The sequence below is a fragment of the Marmota monax genome, unplaced genomic scaffold, assembly GCF_021218885.2.
Source record: "Marmota monax isolate L192 unplaced genomic scaffold, Marmota_monax_Labrador192_F-V1.1 WCK01_AAM20220418_F8-fsc00076, whole genome shotgun sequence".
Lineage (NCBI taxonomy): Eukaryota > Metazoa > Chordata > Mammalia > Rodentia > Sciuridae > Marmota > Marmota monax.
The window spans coordinates 3,368,565-3,396,322 of NW_026692843.1; the positions used below are offsets into that span (position 1 = coordinate 3,368,565).

At 50.5% G+C, this 27,758-nt stretch overlaps 1 protein-coding gene across 1 annotated transcript in view; it reads right to left on the reverse strand.

Moving 5' to 3' along the window:
- The window catches only part of Adam12 (ADAM metallopeptidase domain 12), a 326,149-nt gene that overhangs the window by 42,502 nt on the left and 255,889 nt on the right, over positions 1-27,758 (reverse strand). The window contains exons 12-14 of the mRNA XM_046448791.2: positions 11,638-11,815; positions 7,064-7,153; positions 5,265-5,460 (exon numbers count right to left, since the gene is read on the reverse strand). Of these exons, the coding sequence (XP_046304747.1) occupies positions 5,265-5,460; positions 7,064-7,153; positions 11,638-11,815 (464 nt within the window). The remainder of the gene's footprint in view (positions 1-5,264; positions 5,461-7,063; positions 7,154-11,637; positions 11,816-27,758) is intronic.

Genomic DNA, 27,758 nt, shown 5'->3' on the forward strand with positions numbered 1-27,758 from the left:
TCCCATCTCTCTTCTGCAGAGTGGCCTTGGTCTTCATCAGAAAATGAAGTCCAAGGGGACGCCTTTGATCATTTCCTTCTTATGCACTGGGATAAAAGGGAGATTTTCTCAATTCCTCTTGGCAAAAATGTCTTTTCTTCCCATCTGTAGTCACCAGCATTGTAAATGATTAGTAGATGCGTGGCCCCAGGTGGGTTTCCGCAATCCAAACTCATTTAAACCAGCCTTGCAGATAAACATTGAAAGTTTACCAGCCCATAAAAATCGTCTGGCCGGCTCACACTGCATAAATCAAATGACACTAGGTTCTGGTGAGTGATAAAACAGATAACACTAACATATTTCAGGACTTCCCCAAGGCAAACTGTTTGTGGCTTTAGGCATGTAGTTATCATGGAATTATCTGTGAGATTAATCGTTGAGTCCCGTTTTCAGTCACCCTGCTGGGGCTTCTGTCAAACAAAGCACGAAAGTAAATTTGCTGCTTAAAGAAAAATATCCAGCCATATTTCAGCAGAGAGAAAGGTCATGTCACAACGACAGATGATCTCTGTGGATATTAAGACTAAGCTGGACAAAGAGAGCTAAACCAAGAGAGGCTGTTTGAACTGCAGATAACATGTTTTTGACATCAACCTATGAAGTCTTGAGATGCAAGACTTGTGGGAGAAAAATTGATGAGAAAAAAAAATTAAGCCCCCAGCCAACAGGAAAATTATCAACAGTATCAAAGATAGCAATTGACAAATAAATTAGTAAAAAAAAAAAAATCCAAAAGGTATTCTAAAAGCATATCACTTTGCCAGTTAGGAATTGAGGCATATGTTTTGAATTTTCTATCATTTTGTTTGCAGAATGACTTGGAAGCAGGATTCTTGTACTGAAATATAATGCTGGATTGAGAAAAGCCCATTTCAAAAGGGAATGGTTAGTTGGAAGGAAGGGCTGCGTCCTGTCGGCCTTTGGGTAGCCAGCTCTGTAGCGTGAGTAACAGACCTCCTGGATGTGACTGGAGAATTCTGGGTGACTCAACAAGTTGGCCAGGTCACCAGGTCACCAAGCGACATGGCCATCAGGCAAGGACTCAATGGGTCCTAGGCTCAGTTATTGTGCTTCCTAGGGGCCTCCAGTGGCCCCAGGGCAAATGTGTCCGGGTCTTGGGGCATTCACCAACAGTAGGGAAACAGACCCTGAAAAATGCATCCTCCGCAATAAGTCCCCTTTCTCAATCAGGGAAAGTGAACTCAAACCAACCCCGGCAGCAGCGTATTTCAATGCTCTCAACCCAGCACATCTGGCTGGCCAGGGGCCCAGCTGAGGAAGTCACCTCTGCCCTCAGGACGGCATCTGCCCAGGATCAGCGCTTCCCGAGAGGACACTGGGATGGAGTCACATCCTGACTCCACTCCAGGGCTGAGCAAGAGCACACAGGGACTGTGGGAAGCCTGTTCCTCTGGCAGAATCAGGGCTGTTGAGTCAGCATCTCACACAGAGCAGGACGTCAGTGAATATTTCACAAGTGAGAGAACCTGGTGGCAGACGAGGATCTCTGCTCTCCAAGTCCCAGCTGGAGCTTCACACCAATGGAGCTACGTGCACTTCCCTGGGTTGGTCCCACGGACCCTGTGCACCTCCAGCTGCCCCACTCCAGATGCCGGAAACACCCTTCTTCTTCCACTCTGGCACGTGGCTACTTGCAGGCCACCTCACCAGTGATGTCTCCTAGATGGCTGCTCTACCAACGTATCTTGCCCACAATCCTCTTACAACCCGTTTTATGAGCCCCAGGGACTTGAGCATCTTGCTCACCAGTCTGTGAGCATAGTTCCAGATCTCAGAGGCACTAGGTGCTGTGCATCAGGAATGATCCTACAATGTGTTGCACAGAACTGACTACGGGCCTTGTTAGAGGATAACAGTGTGCTCACAGGGTAAGTAGGGCACTATCCCCATTTTACAGATGAGGCGCAACAAGGTTGAGCAATTAGCTGAAGGCGGCCTTGCTAGTAAGTCATGTGTTCAGTGCCAGTCCCTCCTCTAAATAAGGTCATCCCATATGCGCAAAGGAGAGAGGGAAAAAGGAAGTATGTGGGAATGAAATGGAGTAAACCATGTTATGTGCACTTATAAACGTCAAAATGAACTATCATGTGTTATTATAAATCACTAATAGCAAAGAAAGGTCATCCTAATCTGGAGCCGGTGAACATATCACCTTGCATGCCACAGAAGACCTTGAAGACAAGTTAAAAATCTTGAGAAGGGGAGAGAATCCTGGATGACCTGGGGGACCCAGTGTGATCACAGAGTCCTTATACAAGTGAGGTAGGAGGATCAGAGTCAGACAGAGAAATGAGACTACAGACGCAGAGGTCAGGGGACGGACAGTCACAGATGCTGCATCAGGGCCCTGAAGATGGAAGGAGGGGCCATGGGCCAAGGAATGCAGGTGGCCTCTGCAGGCTGGAGGAGGCAGGAAACAGCTGTCCCTGGAGTTTCCAGGAGCAGCACTGCGCTGCCCTCGCCTTGATTTTAGGATTCCTAATCTCCAGAAATGTAAGGTGATAGATCTGTGCTGTCCTAAGCCACTGGGGTTGTGGTCATTCATTTGCAGCAGTTACATTAATTTACATGGTGCCCTTCACCTGGAGAACTGGGCAGCCCCGCCAATGTGTCAGGAGAGGGTCACACTGCACTTTCAAGAGAGTGTTAAAGTCCCATTCCAAGAAGGCCCTGGCACCGAAGGCCACAGCTTGTGGTGGCCCTCCATCTTCTTGGCTCTCCTGGGGAAGTTACTTGGTGACTTGTACAGAGGAGGGGCTGGAAGAGGGACCCTGAAACCAGGCAGTTCTGTGCCTGGGGCAGGTCTCCAAACCTGGTCCATGTGATGTGTTCGGTGCTTTGTGCACTGAACCACTCTTGGCAAACCCCACCATGGCCAGGCAAAGGCCTGCCCAGCTACAGCAGGAGGGTGGGCCGGAGCGAGCAGAGCTAAGCTGGAGGGGGCTGGAGGAAGCCCCCTCCCCAGGGAGCTGGTACAACTTCCAGGGCAGCTTCTGTCCTCACCCTTGGCTGCCAGGATGATGACTTTAAGCAGTAACTTCTCATTGCTCTCACTTCAGCGAAGCCCATCTGTGGGTAAGGCTGGCTGTCTGTCGGCCTGTCTGCCTGGCTCTTCTCTCCACGGCCAGGCAGCTTGGGAGGGATTAGTCTGATGAGATAATAAATACCAGCCTTGGTCACCACGACTCAAGGGCACACGGCCAGCTGAGTCACACGATGCAGTGGTTCAGAGAGCCGCGGAGTTCCATCTGACCTCACTGTGGAAACGGGGCCAGGCGTTACGTTACGCAGGGCATGGAAGAGCATGCTCCACTCCAGAGCTCCGAGGGCTGCGTGTGCTCTGGCCACGGAATGCTCCTTGGAAGGGAGCACAGAACGGCCCTTGTAACTCAAGAAGGGAGATGACTGACTGCAGAGGGCTGGGGCAGACGGCCGTGGGTGATGCTGGAGGCCAGGAGGCTTGGGCCATCAGCAGCAGCCACTGTCTCAAAGTGACCCTCCTCGCCAAAAAGGTGTCTAAAGTCACTGAACCATTCAGAGCCCTGTGGCCATGTGGCACGGTGTGCAAGTGCTTCTCAGTGCTTGCCATTACAACGAGGGTGCCCACCCTGTATGGAGAACCTCAGGGCCGCCCATGAAGGGGCCAGCTGAAGGCAGCTCAGGGTCCAAGGATGAAGCACTGAGGCCATGAACTGCAGGCCTCATTCCGCCTGCACGAGCAGGTCCGTGAGTGAGGGTCGCCGTGTCCAGCCTGCTCTTCCTTCAGCCTCAGAAGTGCCAAGTGCAGAGGGGCGTATTGGCTGGCCGGGGCATCGGGCTCCATGGGGACCCAGCTCCTGGAGACCTCCGTGGCTGGCCACTGCTTCCACATCACATTGCAAATCTTCTGTGCTTAGTCACCAGTTTCGGCTCCAGGTTACTTCCCTCATCACGCCTGAAACCAGAACCTCACAGAGGCGCCTGACAGAGATCCGGGTCAGTGTCCCTCCTGCTAGAGCTGCTGTCTGAGCATGCTTGGCTTGTGGCGTGAGCCTGGCTGACCACAGTAGCCTTGCCATCACTGGGGCCTCTGGCCAGGACTGAGGTCATCTCTGGCCAATGGGAGGAGGGAGCTGGCGAGGGAGAATTACAAGATGCTCTGAGAAAACCTCCTCTTAGGATTCTCAGCTGGAATTCTGAGCTGGAGACAGGCAGCAAAACCCAAATGGCAAACCAGGGCCGTGGTGCCTGGGCCCTGGATCTGCACCCTGGGATGGAGCAGTGGAGGGGACACAGGCAGGGTGCTGGCTCCACCGTGTCCATCCAGGCTCTGTTTCCTCTTAAAGCCTCAGTGGACTGTAGACCAAGACCTCACTTGCTCCTTGGGGCGACTATGCACTGTGGGAGTCACACCTGCACACCGGGTCACCATGATGGGGCTCCAATTCCAGCCATGTGTCCTCAGGAAGCCGGCTTCCCACCTCAGAGCTTGAGCGCTTTCTGAAGGCTTATTGGAGGGTCAGAAGGGACAGATAGGCTAGTGCCCAGCTGAGGATGCCACTCTAGGAGGTGGTGAACCTGAGGATCTGCTGGACAGGGCACTGTGGCAGCCGTGTCCTGGCCACATGGGTGCCTTTTCTAGAACCCACATCAAGCCCATCAGGCTGCCTTCACATCCAATGGCATCCCAGGCCCTCGCACTCCTGCCTCATGTCCCCCATTAGGGCCTGGTGCCCAGCCTCCACCCTGCTGGCCCTTCCACATCACAGGCTCCCATCTGAGTGCTCCCTGTACTTCCTGGTCATAGACCTCTGGAGCACCAAGCCCCACTGGGGGCCCTCCAGATGCAGTGGCTCTCTCCTTGGCACCCTCAGACCTGGGTTGGCAGCCTTGTTAGGGCATGAAGCATCCCCACCATCTGAGTGGTGGTGAGAAGTTCTGTCTGTCCTACTCAGTACCTGTGGTGTCCTGGCTGACCCATCTCTGTCACCCCATGGAGCACACAGTAGGTGTTCATGCCTCTCTTGTTAGACTGTGCTGAGCTCCTTGGGCAGTGGCCAGTTCGCCCACTTCATCTCAGCATGTTCCCAGCCCCTTTCCGGGGGCCAGCTGCTCCCAACAGGATGGAATGGTTGTTTTGTGGGTGGTTCCTCCAGGAGCAAGGACTTAGGAGCAGACCACAATCCCCAACACCCAGTGTCAAGCTGGTAGCAGCCACATACCTGGTCCCCAGAGTGTGACACACTGCTGCTCGTGGGTCTGGCAGATACCATTGTAGCAGTAGCCATCCACCCCCTGACATGGGTGTCCGTCATGCAGGTACACGTTGGCCGGGCAGTGAGGACTGGCTCCTGTGCAGAACTCCGGGAGGTCACAGGAGTTGCCGGAGCCCCGGCACGCGGTCCCCGCAGGCTTCAGCTGAAAGGAGAGGGTGGCTCAGTGCATGCACACAGAGGGCAGAATAGAGCAGAGCAAGGCCGTCTGAATACAGCCTACATGAGGGGGCAAGGACCTGGAAAGAAGACACTTTTATAGCAGAGAGCACTCAGAGCCCAGCCCTGGGCTCTGGGGTTGACCTCTCTGCCATAAGGGGGTGGGGCAACCAAGAGCAATGTATTTTTAATTGCAGGCAAGTAATGAGCACACAAGCTGCTGGGTGGCACCTGTCACCTCGGGTCACTGGGCAGGTAGATTCTTCTCTGGTTGCCAGCACCTTCCCCAGGTTGAAGTTGACATTGGCACCCAAAGTGTTGGCATTTGTGGGCAAGTTGACAAAAATGGTTCCAAGAGCATAATCTAAATGGCAATGTCACCTTGCCATGAAGTCATGGGACTAGCAACCTCCCTTTAGCACTTACTGGGGAGGGCTGGAGAGGTAAAAAGAGGGCATGGTAAAAGGCATCAGAACGCCTCTGACCAATACCTCATCTTTTTTGCAGTTGGGTAAATTAAGGCTCCGAGTGCCTTTTCTGAGGCTGCACAGCCAAGGAACCCCACGACCTGGGTGTGGTTTTCTGCACACTCCTCAAAGGCAGTGAGGCAAGACACCAGCCAACTTCTGGAAGGTCTAGGAATCTGAATGAACTTGTTCAAAGTTGTCAATGTGGACCACACTGGTGGTGCCACAAGACCCTCCCACCTCTTCCTCCCTGTGACCATCTTGATCCTCACTGGTTGAGGCTCAGTCCCCTTCCCACCTTACCAAGCCCCCTCCAGGCACCTCTCACCACCAGCAGCTGGGCCAGGGAGTGCCAGCTTCTCATAACATTCCCCACAGGCCAACGACCACCAGGAAGGGTATCTTAACGCTGAATGTAAAAGGTATAATACTTCTAAATTATCAGGCCCCAGCAGGGCAGCTCGGAGGGAGTTTCTTGTAAGTGGCCTGCCATGATCAACTGCTTAATTAACAAGAAGTACAACTCTACCCTTAGAATCAGGCTTCTATTCTGTGAGATATCAGCTGTGGGTAATGAGACAAGGGTCTGCCAAAGCAAATGCACTCAAGGGTCAAAGATGGCCAAGGCCCAAGGCTGCCACCCTGACTATGCTGGACAGGGATGACATTAAGGTTGAGATATTGATGCAAAACCTCTAAAACAGCCCATATGGGTTCTGGCCCCACCTGCCAGATGTTCTTGGCATCAAGCAGATGGACTTACCGTGAATCTGGCGGGGGTATGAGTCTGATTCTCTGTGCACCGTTCTGTCATGGGGACAGGACCCCATGTGCCACCAACGACACAAATGTCGAGTGCAAGTGCTTTGGTCCTACTAGTTTTCAGCTGGTATGTGAATAATCTATCCCAGATGATTAGCAATTAAAGTAACTTTCACCAGAAGCTTGGAAGATATTAAAAAATAAGAGGTGGCTAACATGCATTTACTTGAAAAGGAGTGAGACTTCATACCGCCCGAGTGCTGAAATCATCCTGCCCTATTGCTTGCCCTGCATTGGATTGGATTTGAACCACCATGCCCATCCGTGACCTTGGCACCAACTGTCATTTTGCAGACTCACCTGACAGTCCTCGCAGCAGAGCCCGTGTGCACACACAGCATCTGGCTTCAGGGTGCAGGTAGTGGCGTTGCAGCAGCGATTTGTACATTCCTGGGGAGGGGAATGGAATCTGTTTGACAGGGCCACACAGAGAAAAATCTCACACCAATGTCACACCCTAAAGGACTGCGAAAGAACGTGCGGGTCTAGCTTCCAACCTGCTAACCTGCCCGAGGGTCAGTGTCATCTGAAGAAAGCAAAGTTTCTGTTCTGTGTTGAACGGACTGGGTCTGCGAGCCCCTGGCAACGTCAGGAGCACTGAGGGCCTTCAGGAGAGGTAAAGCGGCTGGGTTAGGAAGGCGGGTGGCCAGACAGACCCAGGTTGGGCAGCAGGGCCTTCAGAGCGGTCTCCATGCAGGGCTCACTGAAATGAGCAGCAACAGGACCCAGGAGGACGGGGAAATTACTTATTCAAACATATACAGACAGCCTTGGCTCCTCCAAAGTGAACACTTTCTTGGGACTGGGGCTGTAGCTCAGTGGTAGAGAGCCTGCCTTGCATGTGTGAGGCACTGGGTTCGTTCCCCAGCACCACCAAAAAATAAACAACCAAAATAAAGGTATCGTGCTCATCTACAACTAAAAATATTTAAAAACATGAACACTTTCAGTAGGACTCGGGGTGTAGCTCAGCGGTAGAGTGCTTGCCTGGCATGTGTGAAGTCCAGTCACTGGCACCACAAAAACAAAACAGAGCAGAAACAGAACGCTTTCCTCTTGGGTGGAGTCAGATCTCGAGTTTGAGCCCCAGTTCCCTGCAGTCAAGGCAGGTGGATGTGGATGAGCCCCCTCCAGCACAGGTAGGCTGTTGGCTGAAGGTGCTCTGGGAGCCAGAACTGGACATCAGAATGGCCAAGAAGCCGGAAGGAGGGCTGGGGCCAAGCATCCTGACTGCCAAGGGGTTTAGGCAGGTGGAATGCCAGGTGCCCTGCCCCCTCTGACACAGAGACGAGAGAAGGGGCTCCTTTACTGCGCTGGGCTTCATAAGTACCCATTTCCTTTCCAACAAAAGAAATATGAGGTTGACATCTTCAACTTAGTTCTCAAAAAGCCTGCATGCATTTAGCCGATTTATGAAGTCTGTGTACAGCAGAGCATTCCAATGACTGAAAGACTGTACATTTTAGAAGGAATTATAATTATCCCAAGATGGAACGATTCATAGAATCCTCAATACTGTTTGATTTATCAATGTCCTTTTTGTCAATGTACAATATGCTCTGATGGATTTATGGACTATTGGCTAGGGTGAAGCTAATTGTATACAAGTTTAATAGTGTAACAGTTTACTCCTGAACACTATCTTTTATGAAAAAAAAATATCATTGGTATCATAAATGCAATTAATAAATTTTGTCAGTGGTCGAGATTTATGGTGAGCCTGGGTACCTGAACTGTGTCCTGTGTGAAACTCTATGAATTATGCTCTCATTTGGTGTTTACCATTTGCCCCTATCATACATACTTCCAAAGTTATTAAATTTTAAATGTTTGAGAACTTTATAAACATCCGGAATGTGTGATATATACAATAAGATAGAACTGCCAACCAGAAGTCATAGCTATAACTTTCATGCCAGCAAGGGTTTCCAGCTCGTGCACTCACAATTCTAAAAAAAAAAGTTTAGCAACTTGCTTATTTTTTTTCCAAAGGAGCTCATTAATTGCAATACTGATAGATGCCATCAAAGGGACAACCACACTGTATTGCTTGTTACGGTCTAAGAGGCTCAACTGGTGATAGATCAACCAAATGAGAGATGTCCTTAAAATTCTAAATGAAGCCAACCATCCTATATCTGGGTTCCCAAGTCCTTTAAGAACCCTGCCCCCTCCCCAAATCACCTAAAATATAAGCAGCCGCTCAAATGGAAATGCAGCCAAGTAGAATGTCTGACTTCAAAGGGGATTGATAATGTGAGAAAGATAACTAAGTTTAAGAGAGATTCGCAAGCTCCCGGCATGCTAGCGACTCTAAACAAGGAGATAAGGTTGCCTTCCCATCCTGCCGGCTGGAGGAGTGAGCAAGCCGTCAGGATTTCCTTCTGCGGATATGAATCCGACTCCCTGTACTGCAGGGCTGCGACAATCACTTGCCTTTTAACTACCCTGAATCCACTTCCTCTGCAGTACCATATTTCTCAGAGGAGACAAACTCTTCATCGGGTAATACATTTTTATTTTAGTACCGCATAGAGATGCAACAGAACCAATGAATACCAAGTCTCCAAAGAAGAAAGAATAATGGAGCCATTAGGAGGCCTCCCTCCGCACGGCCTAATTGTCATTCCACACAGTGGTGGCAGATGTGGATTCAGTCACAATGAACTGGGATACAACTGGAATGCATCTTCCTGAAATGAAACTGGAGGGGGGCGCTGTTTCTGCAAGTGGGGGCTCAGAGGCAAGGTCCAGCCTGTGCTGGTGGAAAGCCTACCTACGTGGCAACACACTGAGCCTTTCTGTGGGCCGGAGGATACAGGAGTACCTGCAGGGCCCGAGCACTGGGGAGCGGGAGAGAGCTCAGGTAACAGGTCTGAAAGTCCAACAGACCGAGAGCTCTAATGAGACTCAAAGTCTCCTGGTGGGGGCAGTTTGGAAACTGGAAATGGCTGCCACACTGCTGGAAAAGCAAATCATGCAAAATTTTAAAGAACAAACCAGCAAGTGAGGCAGAAGGCTCACTGTGACTTGGACAAATTTCTTGGAGGGGAGAACATTACAGGAAGGGAAGGAGAGTTCTCTTTAAACATCAAGAGCTCACTTTACAAAATAAGGATCCCTAACCACAGAAACCCAAAGGTGGAAGTTACAGGCCGGTAGAACATGGCTGGCCATAGGAGGAGTTTACAACCAGCTATGATCTGGAGGGAGGGTAGGCACCCTGCCAAAGCTGCGCCGCCCTTCGGGAACAGAGTGGCCAGCAGGTGTCAGGTGCCAAGTATTTGCTGACATGATGGTGGTGGTGACGGCAGCTATGGAGGTGGCAGTGGCTATAGGAGTTATTGGCGGGGTGCTGGTTAGTGGGGATGTTGGTCTGGTGATGGGGATGACTGCGGAGAGCGAGGTGGTGATGTTGGCCGTGGTGGTGGTAGATGGAACAAAGGACTGCTAATGGGGTCATTCCAAACTGGGAGTTTATGGCTCCATGAAGAGCCACCATTAATAAACAATCACGAGGAGTTCAAATCAAAGACAAACCACTGTCAGTCAACATGGCCTTCTGAGAAATATGGGTAACTTAGGCTAATTATGTTTCCTATTTAAGTCATTTTCAAGGCTCTTTCCCTGTGCATGCCCCATCCCAAGCTGGTTCTACGTTTTCCTTTGCTCATCTTAAGGAGTGTCTGTAACATGGTAATTAGGACTTGTTCCCACACAACAATCACTCCCGGTGCATCCTGAGCACAATTAACCACCACTGTGAACAAGGCCGTTATCCTTAAGTTCTGAGTTTGACAAGAGCATGAAAGATGGCGCAAAGCCATCTCCACATGGTTGTAGAAACTGTCAGACCAAGACCAGTCCTCCTGATATGGAAAACCCCAGAGACGGGTCATGGTAAGCCTTCTCCAACCCACTGGCTGGGTGAGCGACAGGGACATGCTGGATGCTTTGGAGTCTAAGCTCGGTTTTCCTTCCCTCCTGGTCCCCTTTCAGAGCAAACTTCTGAGACACTAAATCTCTCTTAGCCCATCTGCAAATTTAGCTGAGCTGGCCTTGCACCTGATGATCACTTTGGCTCGTCTACGCTCTCAGGGAGGGAGGGGACCCCACAGGCAGCTGCCTGCTACACAAACTCCTTGCTTTGATTGATTCTAAACACGACCTCCTCCATGCTTTATAGGGAGGTGCTACTGTGTCCCCTCTTTCCTTCTCAGGACTCTTCAGACATTAAAAAGTGGCTGCTAGACATTTTTTTTTTATATTGATTATCTTGGGACCTATAGAAACCAGAAAATTTCCCGAGATTGACTGGCGTTAAATAATCCCTGGGCTGGATAAAAACACTCCCGCCTTCACTTATTGCTTCTGAGAGCTAACAAGGGCTAGCGCCAGAAGCCCTGGGAGCCTCAGGCCCTGCATGCAGAGGAGGCTGCGGCAGGATTTCAACTTGAGAGCAGACTCTTGGCTAAAGAGCTCTGCTTATTCAAATTCCCCTCTAGCAGCCTGCCCTACAAAGAGGGAGAAATGGTGCTTAGTGGCTCTTTGAAGCTACAATTCCAAGGCTTTCTTCTGGGTCAAACTCAAAGCTAAAAGCTTTTTTATTGTTCTTATCCTCACCTCACTGAAGGATATTGCTCCCTTCAACAGGGAAGATTCTCTCTCTATTTAAGTCAAGTGATACAACTTATTTTGTGCAATAGTTTAAATTCAAGAAAGCCACCCTGGCTTCTGGGGCTCGTTGAAGGTGGCTCTCCAGGACTTTTCCACCCTGAGTTTCCAGCACGTTCACTCTGTTGCCCAGTTTCTCCAAGTTCTCACTCCTTTGCCCAGCGAGAACTTGAGGGAATGTTCTGGAGACGCCCCCTTACCTCGGGCTCCCCGCAGTCACACTCCTCGCCTTCCTCCACGTATCCGTTCCCACACTTCTGCCCCCCAAAAGCCTGCTTGACCTCCGGCAGGTTGAAAAGGCACATCCCCATGCCCTTCTCCAGGCTGGCCTCCAGGTCCTTCCGGCTGCAGCTGCTGAACACCATGGGGAAGGGGAACCTGTGTGGGGGAGACCACAGTGAGCAGGGGCGCCACGCCCTTCCCGCCTTCTCCTGGGGCTGCTCCCGGGCGCCACTGCTCAGGTGTCTCAGTGAACAAAGGCTGAGGCATACAGGGTGAGAAGAGGCACCTTCACAGCATGCGACATCCGCCCCACCCCGTGCCAACGCCACCAACCAAGAAGTGCCCTGTCAAAACAGAAATGGTCCTTTAAAAGTTTTCAACCCAACAATGTCAGACAGTCTCTCTATACAGGCGTCAGTTCAGGCTGGAACAACGCAATGCAGAGTGAGTTCTCAGGATCTGGAGCTCACCAGAGGAGCACACACCAGTGTCCTTACTGGCAAATGCAAAGGACCGAAAGATACAAATGACTGTGCTTCTCAGGCCCATGGATCCAGGGACACATGGTCCCTCTGTAAATCATGGCCGGCTGAGATTGGCACTCAGGTCTCCAAAGGTTGAATGGTTGGCTTCCCTGGTACCTATGTAGGAGGGTGAATGCGGCCCATAGATGCAGGTCCTGTCCGTGCCTCAAGTTTTCAGAGCAATGATTGAGTGTGGCAGAGTTGGCCAACTCCCCAGCAAAGCTATGCACCCTTTGGTCTAGAGAGGCTGCCCAGGCCCCTGGTACTTGGGTGGGCTGCGTGACCAATTCTTGGCAAGGGACACGAGTAGAAGTGGTGTGGGTCACTTTGGGTCTGTGGTATTGAGGCAAGTGTGCCTTCCCTACGGCCTCCTCTCTCCCTGCAGTTGAGATCAGGAGAGGCAGAGCCAGATCCGTCCCCAGGTCCTGGCTTACTGCAGGGAGGGCAGTGGCAGACTGAGCCCCAGTGTCACTTGGAAGGGAAAGGCACCTCTCACCTGCAAGCCACTCAGCATTAGGGCTTGTTCCTACGGCAGCTGGTGTTGTGGATGTGGTTCACGGTGGCCCCTGGGGTTTATGTGCTCAAGCTGATGTTGTGAGGTGGCCTCTAATGGCAATGGCCTGGTGGTAGGCAGTTAGGTCACTTGGGGGTGCTGCCTTCAGAAGAGATTAATATGGTTTTTGAGGGACCCTGGTTAGTTCCTCCAAAAGTGAGATGTTGGGAAGAGAGCAATCCTGGGCCCTGAATCCCACTTGCTTCCTCTTTTGCCATGTAATCTCTCCCTCTTGCACATATTTCTGTCATTGTGATGCCATGTACTGTGAGGCCCTCACCAGAGTTGAACCTCCAGAGCTGCCATCTAAATAAACCTCTTTTCTTTATAAAGTAACCAGCTTCACATGTTTTGTTTTGGCAACAGAACAGGCTAATTCAGTTACATGACACACAGCATGTCATTGCTGCTCTTTTACAAATGCATTTGCCCTTGTCTTGAGGCAGCAAGGATGGAAAGGGGCAGGCATGCCAGAAACGCAGGTTTTACTACTTAGTGAGGGAGCAAGACCTGCTTTCCAGGAAGCCCAGCCTTCTCTCCCCATGGAGACATTTACAGGATGATGCTGTAATTGGATCTCAATCAATTGGCCAAACCAACACAAGTGCTCTGCTTCCCCGAGGATGGCAGACTGGCCACCAAGTAATGACGGGGCACGGCAACTTCTCGAGATCCTGATGATGCCCACAGCTGAACTGAGGACACTGCTCCAGCCCCATGTGCTTTCTATTTATCCCAGGCTTCAACCTGCGGAGTGTGATTCTAATCACAGATAAATTAATGGGTGGAAGTCCTGCTCTGTCGGATGCAAAGGCAGTAAACCAGAATGGGCTCGTGCTGTAACGGAGTTAGCTCCCTTCGAAGGCTTTGCAACTTTCCTTGGCAGATAGATTGATGATTCCTGGTATCAAAATGATGATGAGCAGCTTCAACAAACTACAGAGCGCAGTATTTTCAATTTATAAAGTTTTGTGTTGAAGAGACCGATTACCCAGGGAACTGAAAGCAGTTCTTCCCTTTGCAAGGAAACAGGCCCAGATCAGACCTTTTCCCATATTTGAGTTTCCCCAGGGCGCACACACACATCTCCAGGCCTGATCCGGGAGATGGAGCCTCATGCTCACTTAGTGTCATGACCTGCTCTTCTGGAAGGGAAGCGATTTCCAGACAGGGTTAAAAGTCAGTTAGCAAAGACCCTGGGATGAACCCTAAGGCCCAGGAAGAGTCCCAGCGAGGATGATAGAAAGGGAGGCAGGAAGCACCCCATTCCTCATGGGGCCAAGGCAGTCTGAGCCCGGCTCAGGCGAGGCTCCCCATCTCAGTGTCTTTCATGTGACACACACGTCGATTTTGAGGGAAGGGGGTTGATATTAAAGAAATAGAAACAGATAAGATGAATGAGCTCAGTTTCAGGGCAGGGATTAAACTGCAGAGGTCCTGGGAGGACCTGTTGCCACCAGCGGGAGCACCATTGTCTGTGTGATGCTAAATTCCTGTTTCCTTGGCTTTTTCTGATGCTGTTGAAGGACAAACCCCAAGTGCTTATACAGTTCTCTGTCATTTAGAATCACCGGTGAATACTACCTGCCCAATGCACAGGGTTCTAGTTTTGCTCTGAGGAAGGATTTTCAGGTTTCAGTTTCCTGAGGTGTTTTAACAAGGTGGCAGCACCCTCCTCTGATGCCGAGGAGGTCGAGAATGCCCCTGCCCTCGGGATCCTTGATCAGGGTTGCTCACGCACAGCATGGTGCGGGCCTACACCAGAGAGTCCCCGGCGTTCACAGACGCACAGTGGGCCCAAGATCAAGGTGATTCCTCCTCCCTCCAACCAGGGGCCTGGCTGACTCTCTCAAGGGGCTGCAGTTCTTCCCGAGAGTCCTGCCTCTCCCTGGCCTGGGCCCAGCAGTGCTCCATCACTGCGTCTCCCTGAGGCAGGCAGAAGCCACTGCCAGCATCTGAAGACCAGTGCTTTTCTCTCTCCTTTTGTGGTGCTGGGGACAGAGCCTGGGGCTTTGGGCATCCCAGGCAGACTCCTCACTGAGCCTAACTGCAGCCCTCGAATGCTCTTTGGAAGACAAATGGTGATCAAACCAAGGAGCACTTTCTGCCATAGATAACCTGCTGGCTCTGTCCTGTTGCAGTTCCTCCCCAGGGAGGCAGGCGGCCTTCTCTTGCAGCACATCCCTCAACCTTCCTTGGACTTGGGGAAGTCAGGGTTTGGAGGAGGAAAAGCAGAGGACCTGCCACTCATCCTCCCACGGTGGTGCGAGTATGAATTCAATACACAGCTGACAAACCCCAGGTGTGGAGCGGGCACATGCCCCGGGGCTGGACGGATGAGCAGGGTAAGGACAAGGAGTAAGTGGGTCAGAGAGGGAAGGACTGAGGGGAAGAATAAGACAGCAAGAGGAGAGGATGTGCCTAGGAGGGTGGGTCCCACAGAACCCCACTGGGAAACCTCCCCGGGGAGGACACACATCTGAGCCTCTCATGCCAAGGACAAGAGGAAGAAGCTGCTGACACACTGGGGGAAGAGCCAGCACCACGGGACATGCCTGTCCTGGAGAGAGTTATCCAACAGCGGGAAGGAGGCTCTTCTTGCAAAACCACACTCAGAGAGGCAGCCCCTTCCCCAAGGAACCTGAGGGAGGTGGTATCATTCGAGGTTAGGAGCAAGGCCCTGCGGTGGCAGGACGACACCTGGGTGTCATTAAACAGGGAGTCTTGCCTGGCCTGGGTAGGAGCAGACACTGCCACAAGTGCAGGCGGCTCTGAAGGGCTCCGAGCCCTTATTCCTGCTTCTTAGCAAGTATTTTTGAACTATGAGCCAGAGGCCTGCTCCTCACCCTTCTATGCCTGGAAGCATCCTTACTGGATTGATGCTCAGCACTGAGAAAGTCTCAAAAAATTACTGCTAGCCTGATGACCCCGCATGCATGGAATTTAATAATCTAAAGTTATTTCAGGTCTCAAGAGAAGAATTTAATAGCACCAAATATTAGCTCGTCCTCATTATAATCCTGTCCTGAGCTACACTTAACCACAATATCCCTCACATCCCAAAGAGCCATTGGACCTACTGTGTGGGGCCCAGTAGGAGCCAAGGACTCAGGCTCAGGTGACATTCGTCAGTGGGTTTGTATGAATGACACACCAGCTGAACCCGCGTCCCGTGGGCCCAAACACCCTATCGCTGTGACTGCTGATGATCACTGTCACTCCAGCTCGGCCACACCAGGGGGATCTCAGAGAAGCCAAGTGTAGTATCCTGCTTCCTAGTCGGCTGCCTTTGGCCTCTCCAGGACGGCAGGGTCAGCTGACTTGGGTGGTGTGGTGGCATCTCTCTCCTTCCTCCCCTCACTCACTCATTCACTCACCAAGGAAGTGTTGTTCAGGGGTCCACAGTCAAAGCTCTGAGGACGACCTCAAGATAATTCAGAAATGGCCTGAGTGTGGCCTACTCTTCCTGCAGCAGGTCTGGGCCAAGCCCCTTCCCTATCCATCCCTCTCCTCCAGAATGGTCCTTGAGATGCCCAGTGCTCAGGCTCACTAGTATTCATGCCACACAAGTGGAGTCCGCTGGCTTCCCATGGCTGCTCATTCCTTTCCCCGTCATAGTTTTCCTATCACAGTTGATAGATTCCCAAGATTAGCGATTGAGCAAAAAATAACATTTAGTGTAACTATTGAGCCCTGCTCTGAAGCAGGCAGTAGGGTGGTGCTTTTCCATAGTCATACTTTTCTTCTTTATAATTTTTAAATTTTCAAAATAATCTAGTGAGACAGGCTTCCTTATCCCCACGTGTAAAGGGACTTAAGAGTTCATGGTCAGGGGATGGTGGACACTAGATTTAACCAAGGATTTTGGCTCCAAATTCAATGATGAAGAACCATTCTCTTTATTCCAGATGTCAGGTCAGCACTGGATGGCCTTTCAGGAACTGCAGAAACGTGGAAGGAGATCAGCACCCTCTGGACGTACAGGTGTGGATACAGGGAATACTCTGTCATGACCCAGCACATGCCCCGGCCAGGTTCCCACTGTGTCCCAGGACCAGCAGCACCAGCGACTTCTACAGATAGAAATCCCCAGCCCAGAACCACTGAGTCAGGAATCCTCAGGGAAGGGTCCTGAAACCTGTGTTTTAGCCAGTCCTCCAGCTGAGCTGCTTGACTTAAAAATGCAGAGAACTTAAGAGTCACCCCTTAAGCCATTTAAAAATGTCCAATTCTGTGGTTCCTAGAACATTCACTGCCATGCAGCCTTGCCACTTTGATTTCAGAACCTCCTCCCTACCTACCAAACACAGCCCTGCCCATCAAACCCCTGCTCCACAGAATCCCTCCTCCCGCCCCGACTATAAGGACTCCACAATTCTGTTTGCTCCACGGAAGTGGAATTGTATGGCATGTAGCCTCTGCGTCTGGTCCCTTTGCCTTAGCATAGGTTTTCCAAAGTAGCATGAGGGGGTACCACGTTCCTGTGGCTGAGTAGCCTCCCACTGTAAGGCCACACCAGCTCACCTGCTCAGCAGATGGCCCAAGAGACTTTGCTGTCCATTCAAGTTTGTGAACAACTTGCCTAGATTTAAAATCCAAATGTTTTAAGGGTGCTCTGTGGACTAATGCACTCCAGGCTCATCATAGATCACGCTCATGTAATTTGCTTAGAAATAATTCTGTGGGACACCCTGGTTCCCATTTTTTTCCAGATCTTTTTTAAAATTGATTTTTAAAAATTTATATAGGACAGAGGAATGCATTACAAATCTTATTACACGTATAAAACATAATTTTTCATATCTTTGGTTGTATACAAAGTATATTCACACCAATTGGTGTCTTCATACATGTACTTTGGGTAATGATGTCCATCACATTCCTCCATCATTTCTAACCCCCTGCCCCCTCCCTTTCCCTCCCACCCCGTTGCCCTATCCAGAGTTCATCTATTCTTCCCATGTTCCCCCTCCCTACCCCACTATGAATCAGCCTCCTTATATCAGAGAAAACATTTGGCATTTGGTTTTTTGGGATTGGCTAACTTCACTTAGCATTATCTCCTCCAACTCCATCCATTTACCTGCAAGTGCCATGATTTTATTTGCTTTTATTGCTGAGTAACATTCCATTGTGTATAAATGTCACTTTTTTTAATCCATTCATCTACTGAAGGGCATCTAGGTTGGTTCCACAGTTTAGCTATTGTGAATTGAGCTGCTATAAATGTTGATGAGGCTGTGTCCCTGTAGTGTGCTGTTTTTAAGTCCTTTGGATATAGAAGGAGGAGAGGGATAGCTGGGTCAAATGGTGGCCTGGTTCCCATTTCTAAGAGTCCAAAGTACAACATTTGGAAACCTTACCTGATTTTAGAAATCAGTAAAATTCCATGAGTATCCGTCTCTTCAAACCAGGAATGACTTGTCAAATGTCTTTAAGAATTACGCTCAATGGGCTAATTCTCATCCTGCACACTAATGAAGGTGCCAGAAAGTGTCTGGTTGTGCCCAGATGGATATTTCCCTTCCATTTGCTTCAAAAAACCCAGTGTGGCAATTCTGCCTTCCCCTCACTCGTATTTTTCCTTTCTTATTTAGTAGCGTATTTCTTGGAGCCTCCATGAAGTGAACCCTGACCTGGGCTATGGAGCTGTTGATAACATCCAGGATTGGGCACAGGTCATGGTCTGTATTCAAAAGACAAGCCCCCGTCTCTTCCACACGGTGGAAAGCCCATCACAGTGTACTTTTTAATACATCTAATGAATCATCCCAAATATGCCAGGACAGCAGCGGACTGAAGTGACGTGCAGCAATGATAGACTGGGGCAGAGCCATAAAATTGGAGAATCACTCAGAAAAGGAGCCATCTCCAGTGCTTTCTCTTGGCACAAAAACGCTTTAAAATAATTACACCTGAGACACAGAAAAAAGTGCTGCTTTCCGCTTGGGGCAGAGAATTGCTCTCAGGTGCCATGGCAGGGTGTTGGCGGCCCCTGCTGGGGTGCACCTCTTTTGCTGGACACATCTCCTCTTTATGTAAGACTTAACTACTAGGGATACTGGGGCAAGTTTGCCATGCCGAATGCAAGGTTAGGAATAAAAAGATGATGAAGTGGAAAGCTGGTGATTTGGGGGGCAAAACCCCCACAATTTTTAAAAAAGAGGAATGCCACTTAGCGCTTCCCACCATGAATGCAGTCATGGCTTAATATTCTAGCTGTCACAAAACTGCCAAGTGAAACATTGTTAGGGGTTACTTTTACTTTGACAAATCTGCAGTCAGAAAATTCTTTTCTTGTAGGAGCCTATTGTGCGTTTTACCGCTGCATTCCTTGGGGTGAATCATACTAAGCCCATCCATCAACCCTGACAGTAGAAGTCGGGAGTTATCTCCTTGCAAAAGCTCTCTGGGGAGAATTGGAGACAACTGCTTTTCTGTTGGAAGTTAGGCAGCCAAGGAAAGCATCTCGAATCAGGCTGGATTTGGAGGTCCTGCTCTTTCTGGTTAATAAACGGGCAGCAGTGTTGGTTCCCCAGCACTGAGCTCTGGGTCAGGCTGACCACGGGGTCCTCCTGGGAGTGATGGTGGGAGAAGATTTGGAGAGCCAGGCAGCTGCGAGGACAGGTCAGAGCTGTGGGAAAGCCAGCTCTCAGGAGCCCGGGGATGGGAAACCGTCCAGGTAGCTCTCTTTAAATCAGTTGGGGGTGAAAAAGTCCAAAAGTCACAGTGTCTGCAGCTGATAAATGACCAGTGAGTGAAGGGCTAACTGGTTTGGGGAAATGGGTCCCTGAATTTCTGAGGCCACTTCTTTCTTTTTGCAGATCAAGATGGAGCTTCATTTTCACAGTGGAAGCCACGGATCGGCAGGCCTGAGGCCCTCCTCTACCAAGGCGTATGGCCTGGAAGTACAACCAGAAGACTGTGCACCCCATCTCAAGGGGGATCACCACCCCCACCCACACCAAGGAGGAGGGGAGATGAGCCTCAGCCAGAATGTGGAGGCCTCTGGTCAGCTTTGCAGCACTGTGAAATGTAGCTGCCACAGCCCCTCAGAATGTCCAGTTTTTTTTCCTCTTAGAATTGCCACTTTGCCTACTTCAAGTTACAGACTCAGGCTCAGAATCACTTCCGACGTGGTGCAGAGCACAGTGTATCATAACCGCAGCCAGCATGGAGCAGTCTCTAATCTGTTAAACCACAAGAACAAGGAAACTCGAGACGCAAAGACTCAGGAGGCGAAGGAAGCAGTGATCAGTGGTCACTCCATCCCTCAACCTGATACATCTCTGGTGTTCAAGAAGCCAAAAGACCCTGCTCCTGGCTGAAATGGCCGGCCGGGTTTTCTCTAATCAACAAGAACCAACCCGGGACCACAAACAACAGAACCATGCACTCAACGCACAAGCCTGTGGCTCGACGGCGGTTACCTGCCTGGGCTTTCATTTGTTTTCAGCTCCTGGAAGCTTCTTCCAAATGTTTTCCCCAATGCTCACCTCCCACGGGCACACTCCACCTGTTCTCTTGTCCTTCTGTCCGCAGCCAAGGCCAGCCACAGAGCTCAGACTGCACTATGGCCACAAATCCTGGGCCCCACTCTCCCAAGCACACAGGCTCCCGCCACATCCAGGGCTAGTTCAGGCCACTCCCAGTGCAGAACTGCTCTCCTCCTTCCTGGTTCCTACGCCCCACCTTAAAGCTGCTTCTCCCAGGTGAGATCGAGGTCCTCCTAGAGCACGAGAGGTCACAGGTGGATGGACTTGGCTCTGATAGTTTTCAAATCAGAGATTCTTGGGCCATCTTCAGAAAAATCCTTAGGCCTTCCATGATTGTGACAGTGAATAAACATTTTAAATCCCATACATAGAATTTATGTGCAGCCAAGTAGCCTGTGCTATTGGGCCTGGTGTGGGGTCTGCAGTCTGGGGAGACGGGTGGCACAGTGGGAGAGTGGTGCAGCTCAAGGAGGGCACCCCATTTGGGGGGCTTTTAATTTCTTCTCACCTTCATAAGAATAAATGCTGACAACAGGTTGTTTAGTGAAACCCTGTCATGGGACACTCTATCATGCTGGCCCCTCCCCGTGAGTCAAATTATATTTTTCCCATTTCACAGATGAAGAGACTGGTGCTCAGAGAGGTCAGGTGTTTCAAGTTATGCATGTCAGCTAAGGGCTATGAGGAGTCCAGGCAGGGGGACAAATGGCTGTACCAGGAGCTTTAGCAGGGGAGGAGGAGGCAGGAGGCTGCCTGTCCTGAGGTTCCTTCCTTCCCAGCACATGTTAAGGTGCTTCCCTAAAGATCTGTGTGGTGGAAACAGGTCAGGTTTGGGGATTTATCCAGTATACCTGCGGCCAAGCACCGGTCACCGCGCACACATCTGAGGGCATTTTGAGTCCATTCAGGTCCTAATGAGCTGCAGGCAGGGGAAGAGGGACTTGTTGAAGTAGCAGCCTGAGTCCTCATGGGGTGATGGGAGAGGGGCAGGGACCAAGTCCACCCACTCTGCTATGGGAGGGTGCTCACGCATAACACTGGGGACACTGGGCACAAGTGATAGAAGGAAAGCCCTGCAGTTTATGGGCCAGACACCCTCACGTCCTCTCCAGAAATGGAAAGAATCAGAACTGGCTGCTGACCCAGCGGGCCTGCCAGATGGGCCCCAGAAGGCTAGGGAAACCACGGGACCAGGAGTGAGTGATCAGAACCGTCCTTAGTGGGACAGTTCAACTGTTAATAGCAAACACCTGGGACCCAGAATGGAGCCATCTGCAGCACATTATCATTCATGGTCTTAACTTGTGAACTTCGACCTCTTCTCCTCCTCCCTGGAAGCCAATTAAAGTGCAAATAAAATCTCCCAGAAATTTTTATAAAGAGAGACACCCACTAAGCTCTGCTTAGCTGGGAGTGGCAGGAGGCCTCTGGATGCTACCACCGTTGGTTTCTCACTCTGTGTCTTGAGGCTGTCTCCCCTGAACCAGGTCCTGCAAGGCATAGAACGTGAGGGCAGGGGACAGAGCCCACAGTGAGGGACCTTGGCTCCTCAGAGGAGATCCCTTGGATCATACCAGTGTTTCTAGGTCTGAGATAACAGGGGCCCCCCCTCCTACCCTTCTGACAGACCTGCTAGACTGGGCTGGTCCTTCCTGCTGACTCTGCAAGATGCTTCTAATCCAGTATGCTAGGAAAAGTGGTCACAGCAGAGACATCTGAGACCTGCATGTGCCCTGTCCTTACTTCACCAAGCAACTGAGGTTGCCACCAGGGCAACATGGAACCTGAGGGTACAGTCATGGTGAAGGCTTGTCCCTCTTGCCCCCCTGAGGTTGTGGACAGAGCTCCTCTGTGTGTGTGTGTGTGGGGTCAACAGCACGCAGGGGCTGCCAGCCCACGTCCAAGATCCAGTCCGACTCACCGTGGGACCTCTGGCCTCTCTCACCTGTTTTCTCATCTCTAAGAAGGAGGTGGAGGCAGCTGCCCTTCCCCAGGGCTGCACTGATAACATGAGGAGGGAAATGTCGGAGTTCTCTGTGCAGTGGGGAGGGGTCACTGGGCCCCGGGATTTTGTTCTTAACTGTTATGGCTAGCTTTACATTCTATACTCTTGATCCGCCTCCTCCTGCATTGGCTAAGTCAAGCAATGGCCCTAAGAGAAGCCCTGGCTGGAAGGACAGTGGCTCCTGTCACCTTGCTCTCCGTGGACGCTGTACAGAAACCAGCAGACTCAGCCTCCTGGGTTCTCTCGGCTCTCATTTCCTGTTTTTTATTTTACTTTATTTTCTATTGACTGTATTGTGTCTTTTCTTGTAAACTACTGAAAATCCATTGTAGAATGACGTCGGGTGTACATAAAAATGGAGTTGAGGATGCTCAAGTTCTAGACTTTATAAAAGACAGTGGCCTCAGAGCCTTCTCCCCAAGATTCAGCCATTACTCAAGCTGTGAGGAGACAGCCTCACTCTGCATACGTCTGAGAGTGCTGCAGTTACCACCCATCCAGTCACGTACCGACCCAACCTCATGCCACCCATCTATCCATCCTTCCTTCCACCCACACACTATCTGCTCATCCACGGACTCACTTACATCCGTCCTCCCACCCATCCATCCTTCAGTTCATCTATCTATCCACCCACCCACCCATTAAACACTCTTCCACTGACCCATTTACTCATCATCCATCCCACCCCCCACTCCTTCTTGTATTCATTTCTCCATCCACCCACCAACCCATGTGTCCTTCATCCAAAAGTATCTACTGAACTCTGCCTCACGTCAGGTACTTTTCTGGGTGCCGGGAATGAACCGACCTTGTGGAGCTTAACATGGATTCTTCTGGATACTGTGGTTGCAGAGAGGCCCAGAAACTACCTTTGACCTCACACTGCAGCCTCCATTCTGTACCCTGGGGAGAAGAGGAGGCCAGGGTGTGTGTGCAGGGAGGGGCGGGGGGACTGGCAGGGGTTCAGCTGTAAGTCTTCACTCAAGCTCCTCCATAGATAAAATGCTGGGTTAGTGAGCCAGTGACAGGAAATGATTCTCTGCTGTTGTGATATAATTTGAAGGAGGTTTGCAGAACTAAATGATTTAAAAACAGGGCTGACTTCCCCCTCCCACAGGTTGTCCAGAGACACTGCTTTGTCCTGCCAAGGCCTTCATTGTCTCAGGAAGCCCAGACATACCTGTGGTCACTTCCCTGTGGCTAATGCACCAGGAGGCAAGTCAGCTCGGGCCCTGGGGCTTCACGGGGACAGTTTTGACAGTTTTGGCAGCTTGCGGAGCATTCTGAGTTCCGTTCCTTTATCTGTAAGATGGGTACAGTCACACCCACCTCACTCTCTCACTGAGACACGGAACACAACAAGTGCACTCCTTCAGGGTTAACGTCAAGTGGGCCGTGTTCATTTTCCCTGAACTGGGTGTTCGGAGAGCAGTGCCCATGCAGAGCCAGCCCCCCCTTGCTTGACCTCTGTTTTGTGTCCAGCTGGAGAGAGAAGGACAATTCTGCCGTGCCCCAGGGCAGTGGTTGTTAGCATTCCAACTGCATTGACTGCAGACGGACGAATTCCTTAATTTTCCAGTGAGCGTGCTCTGTATTGATGTGTCCTTCCTCAAGGTTTTCCAGAGTCCCTCCTGCTGGCACTGATAACGCAGGACACAGCTGGGCAGGCCCCTCTGGAGGACAGTGCATCGATGCTGAGCCCTGGAGCTCTCCCGTCCCCTGGAGTCCTCCCTTGGCAGCTCCTCTGTTCTCCTTCTTCTTAGATAGAAATTTCCCGTTTTTCTTCCCCTCGAATGACATCGTGATCCCAAACAGATCCTCAAAGTTCAAAGAGGAGTGGATTTCATTGGTTTTCAAGACAGCGAACTCCGCTGGTGTGGACCCTCCAGTTACCCTGCATTGTTATCAATCACGGCAACTCCAAGGTCCTGAGACTTCTCACGGGAAACTGCTGCTCATTTCACCCCTGGACTTGCCTTCTCAGGCAGAGGTCTTCCCAAAGAGGAACCTGGTCTTAGCACAGGATTTTCAGGGAGGGGCCTGCTTAACCCCCATTCAATTCTACAGAGATCATTTCCAACTGGACTTCAGTCCTGCCCACACCCCTTCCCACCTTGGCATCTTTTCACCAGGAGTTATTGGTCATTTAAAAAAAAGATGTCAAATGGTATTATGGTCATGTTGAAATTTTTCTCATTACCTTTTAGAGGTGTAAATTGAAATCTTTACAGTTGAGAAGCTATGGTGTCCAGGACCATGCAAACAGATCAGGTAAGGTACCTTGAGGTCACACCCCTGGCACCCAATGTACCTTCTGTCAGAATCCTGTGCCTCCCAGTGTGTCCTCCCCAGCTTGCCTGCCTATCTCCCTACTACCGTGCTAGTCCTTTGAAGGTGCTCCCTAGGATCTGGCTCGTAGAAGGTATCCAGTAAATGCTGGCTGAACAGATAAATGGTTTCACTCTGGTTTGTGGCCATTGCTCTTGTGTCAACCCTGTATCCTGCAGTGGGCTTGTCCTGAGTCTGAGGCATGGCTGAGGTCTTTTCAGCTGTTGGGAGGGAAGATTGAACTTGGATGGCAGTCACGCAGGTCCAGTGGCTCATCCAGATGCACTCCATGTCCAGAAGCTGTGGAGCAAGTAGGTGCAGCATGCATGTGTCCAGGATTGAGGTCAATGGAAGCCAGTTAGCCAGGCACACAGACTTCTGGGGAAGGAGAACCGCATTGCTTGTCCTTAAACAGGGGTATTTGATCTTGGTGCAGGTGTTATTGCTGAAGGTGCAGCCTTGGTTTAGTGTGAGCTATTGTCATCCCTGGGGAATGCGGAGTAACCCTCATTGGCTTACCTTCTCCATGTACACTGGATGCTCAACACACTGTTCATCATGCCTGGACTGTAGCTGGGGACACATTCTTTGCTTAGGAGCCATTTTCATGCCTGGACTAAATAGAACAGGATCACGTCCAAACCCCTACCAGAGCCAGTGTGGAAATGTGGCAGCCATTCCTTTCAGATGCACACACAGGGATGCGGGATGTGAAGGTGCTCTTCTGTGGCTCTTTGGTGGGGTCCTCAAAGAATGCCTAATTTAGGAGAGGAGAGGGGACTGGAGTCTTAGAAGAGAATCCTGCCCCCAGGGCACGAGGGTGTGGTGTGGTGTAAGCTATCCCAAGGTGCCAGGAGGAGGATGCAGGGTCTCTCCTCTTTGTAGTTCCGGAATGCCTGTTAGTTCTACCAAAATAAAACTGGGATTTATGCACTATTACTTTTTAAAGAAAGTCCCTTAATTTGGCAGGCTACAGTAGCTCAGAAGCTATAACATCCTCTTAAAAATTAAAGCAATCTTAAGAGAGAACTCAGATCATGTTACTGTTTTACCTCCTGAAAACCCTCAATGATTTCCCATTGCTCTGGAGAGAAAAAACCTGTGCTCCTGCCCGTGGTGGTGGTGGTGGTGGAGGGGACCTGGCTCCTCCTCCTTCCCACCCAGCAGCAGCAGCAGCAGCAGCAGCAGCAGCAGCAGCAGCAGCAGCAGCATTTCCTCCTGCCCCAGGCCCTGGCCTCTGACTGCAAGGCTCCCCTCCAAGCCCCGCCTCCAGCCCCCTCTGCTGAGCTCACTTCCTGTGTTCTAGCTGGTGTGTGCACTCTGTGCAGTACTGGGGGGTTGGACCCAGGGTAGAGCACTTAGCTTTACCACTGAGCTACACCGCCAGACATTTTTCTTCCTTTATTTATGTTCATTTTGAGACAGAGTCTTACTAAATTGCCAAAGCTGGCCTCAAACTCATGATCCTCCTGTCTCAGCCTCTTGAGTTGCTGGGATTGGGCATGCACTACCACACCCAGCCTCTTCACTGGTACATTTTCTCTCTCTCTCTCTCTCTCTCTCTCTCTCTCTCTCTCTCTCTCTCTCTCTCTTCCCCCTCTCTCCCAACCCCTTTCACCCCTTCTGTTCTCTTTGTTTGCTTCCTTCACAGCCTTCCTTCCAATCTGCAATGTTTTCATTTGTTGTTTTCTTAGGATGTTTTTCCCACTGTAAGTTCTACAGTGTGTCTGCCCTGTTTAAGGTGCGTCCCCAACACCATTTAGGAGCCCAGTGGTGGCAGGAGCCTAGTTAACAGGTGCTGCAGCTTCCACTGCTTTCCCCCCACAAGATGGCCCTAGCACCCCGACTCTCATTTTAACAGAAAGATCTCTGCAAAATAGAGGAATCTGCGGGGTCAATTTTGGAATATATGTTGCCTTCTCTCCCCTCCAGGAAGTGGCCTTCACTATGATGCCAAATGTTCTTCCCTAAAAGTGCTCCCATCATTTCCATTTTCTTATTGCTACTCACGCAGCATCCTCAGCCTCAGCCCTGTACCAGCAAGTGCTGCAGGAAGGTCATTAATGGACAGACTCCAGTGAGTCAACTCCCACAGGAACCCCCAGATCCTGCATTTGCCAAGAAGTGATTTCCAAGACAGGTCTTAAATGTTAACTACCCAAGACACAAAACACACGCTCACACACACGCAGAGGCGCTCGGTAATTAATGATACGACCCATCAGGAAACTCCCTCAGACCACTGCTGCAATATGTAAAGGAAGTTACAACACCCAAGTTCACACAGGACCCCACTCTATGCTAGATGTACGTGCAGGCCCTGGGGTCCATTCATCTGAGGTGACAGTTGGCTGATGTTTTCAGAGCTAGGATTCTGCAATGCTCTGATAATGGATAAGCCTAGTATATCAGCAGACATATTTTCCCCTTTAAACCACTTATAACACTTGGTTCTTTTTGATTCAGGGACTTTAATATTAAGACAGTTATGGATTCATCTCTTTCTGAGTCCCTTTGACGCTAAGACTTCAATCAGCACACTTTCTTAACCCTTGCCACCATGGTTGGATCAACGTGGGCAGGAAGAAGTCAGAAAGAAGGCTGGTATGTGGACGTGGCCAGTTTAACATGAGCCCTTCACACAGAAACTGGATGCATTGCTGAGGGACAGTACATGGCCTGGAATTCTGAAAAACCCCTCTAAGGCTTTGTTAGTTCCGACGTCTCTGTGCACTATATAATAGGCATACTGCCTTGCATCTCTGGAATGATTTACAATTCACAAAGACACATGAGCTCATTTAATCCACTCTCCCACTCTCCTGGGGACACTATGAGGTAAGGGAACCACCGCTTTGAGATAACGCTGGAGCAGCCTGGGAAATTCCACTGCGGGTGATGGATGACTGGGGGCTGCCTGGCCTCCCCCTCACGGGGGCCTTTGTGATTAATTCACCCACTTGCTTAGGAAGTTGCTTTCCATCTGAGAAAATTAAAAACACCACTCTCTGGACAGGAATGTGGGATCATAAATGAGAACCAAATAGAAAAGATTTACGCAAAAGCACAAGCTCAGCAGAAGAGGAAACTTAGAAATTGCTAATAAGGTATAAATCAAATAAAGGCTATTAACAAACCCCTGGTAACAGAGGGGAAAAAAGCCTTTTAAATGTTTTGCTGAGCTCTTAAC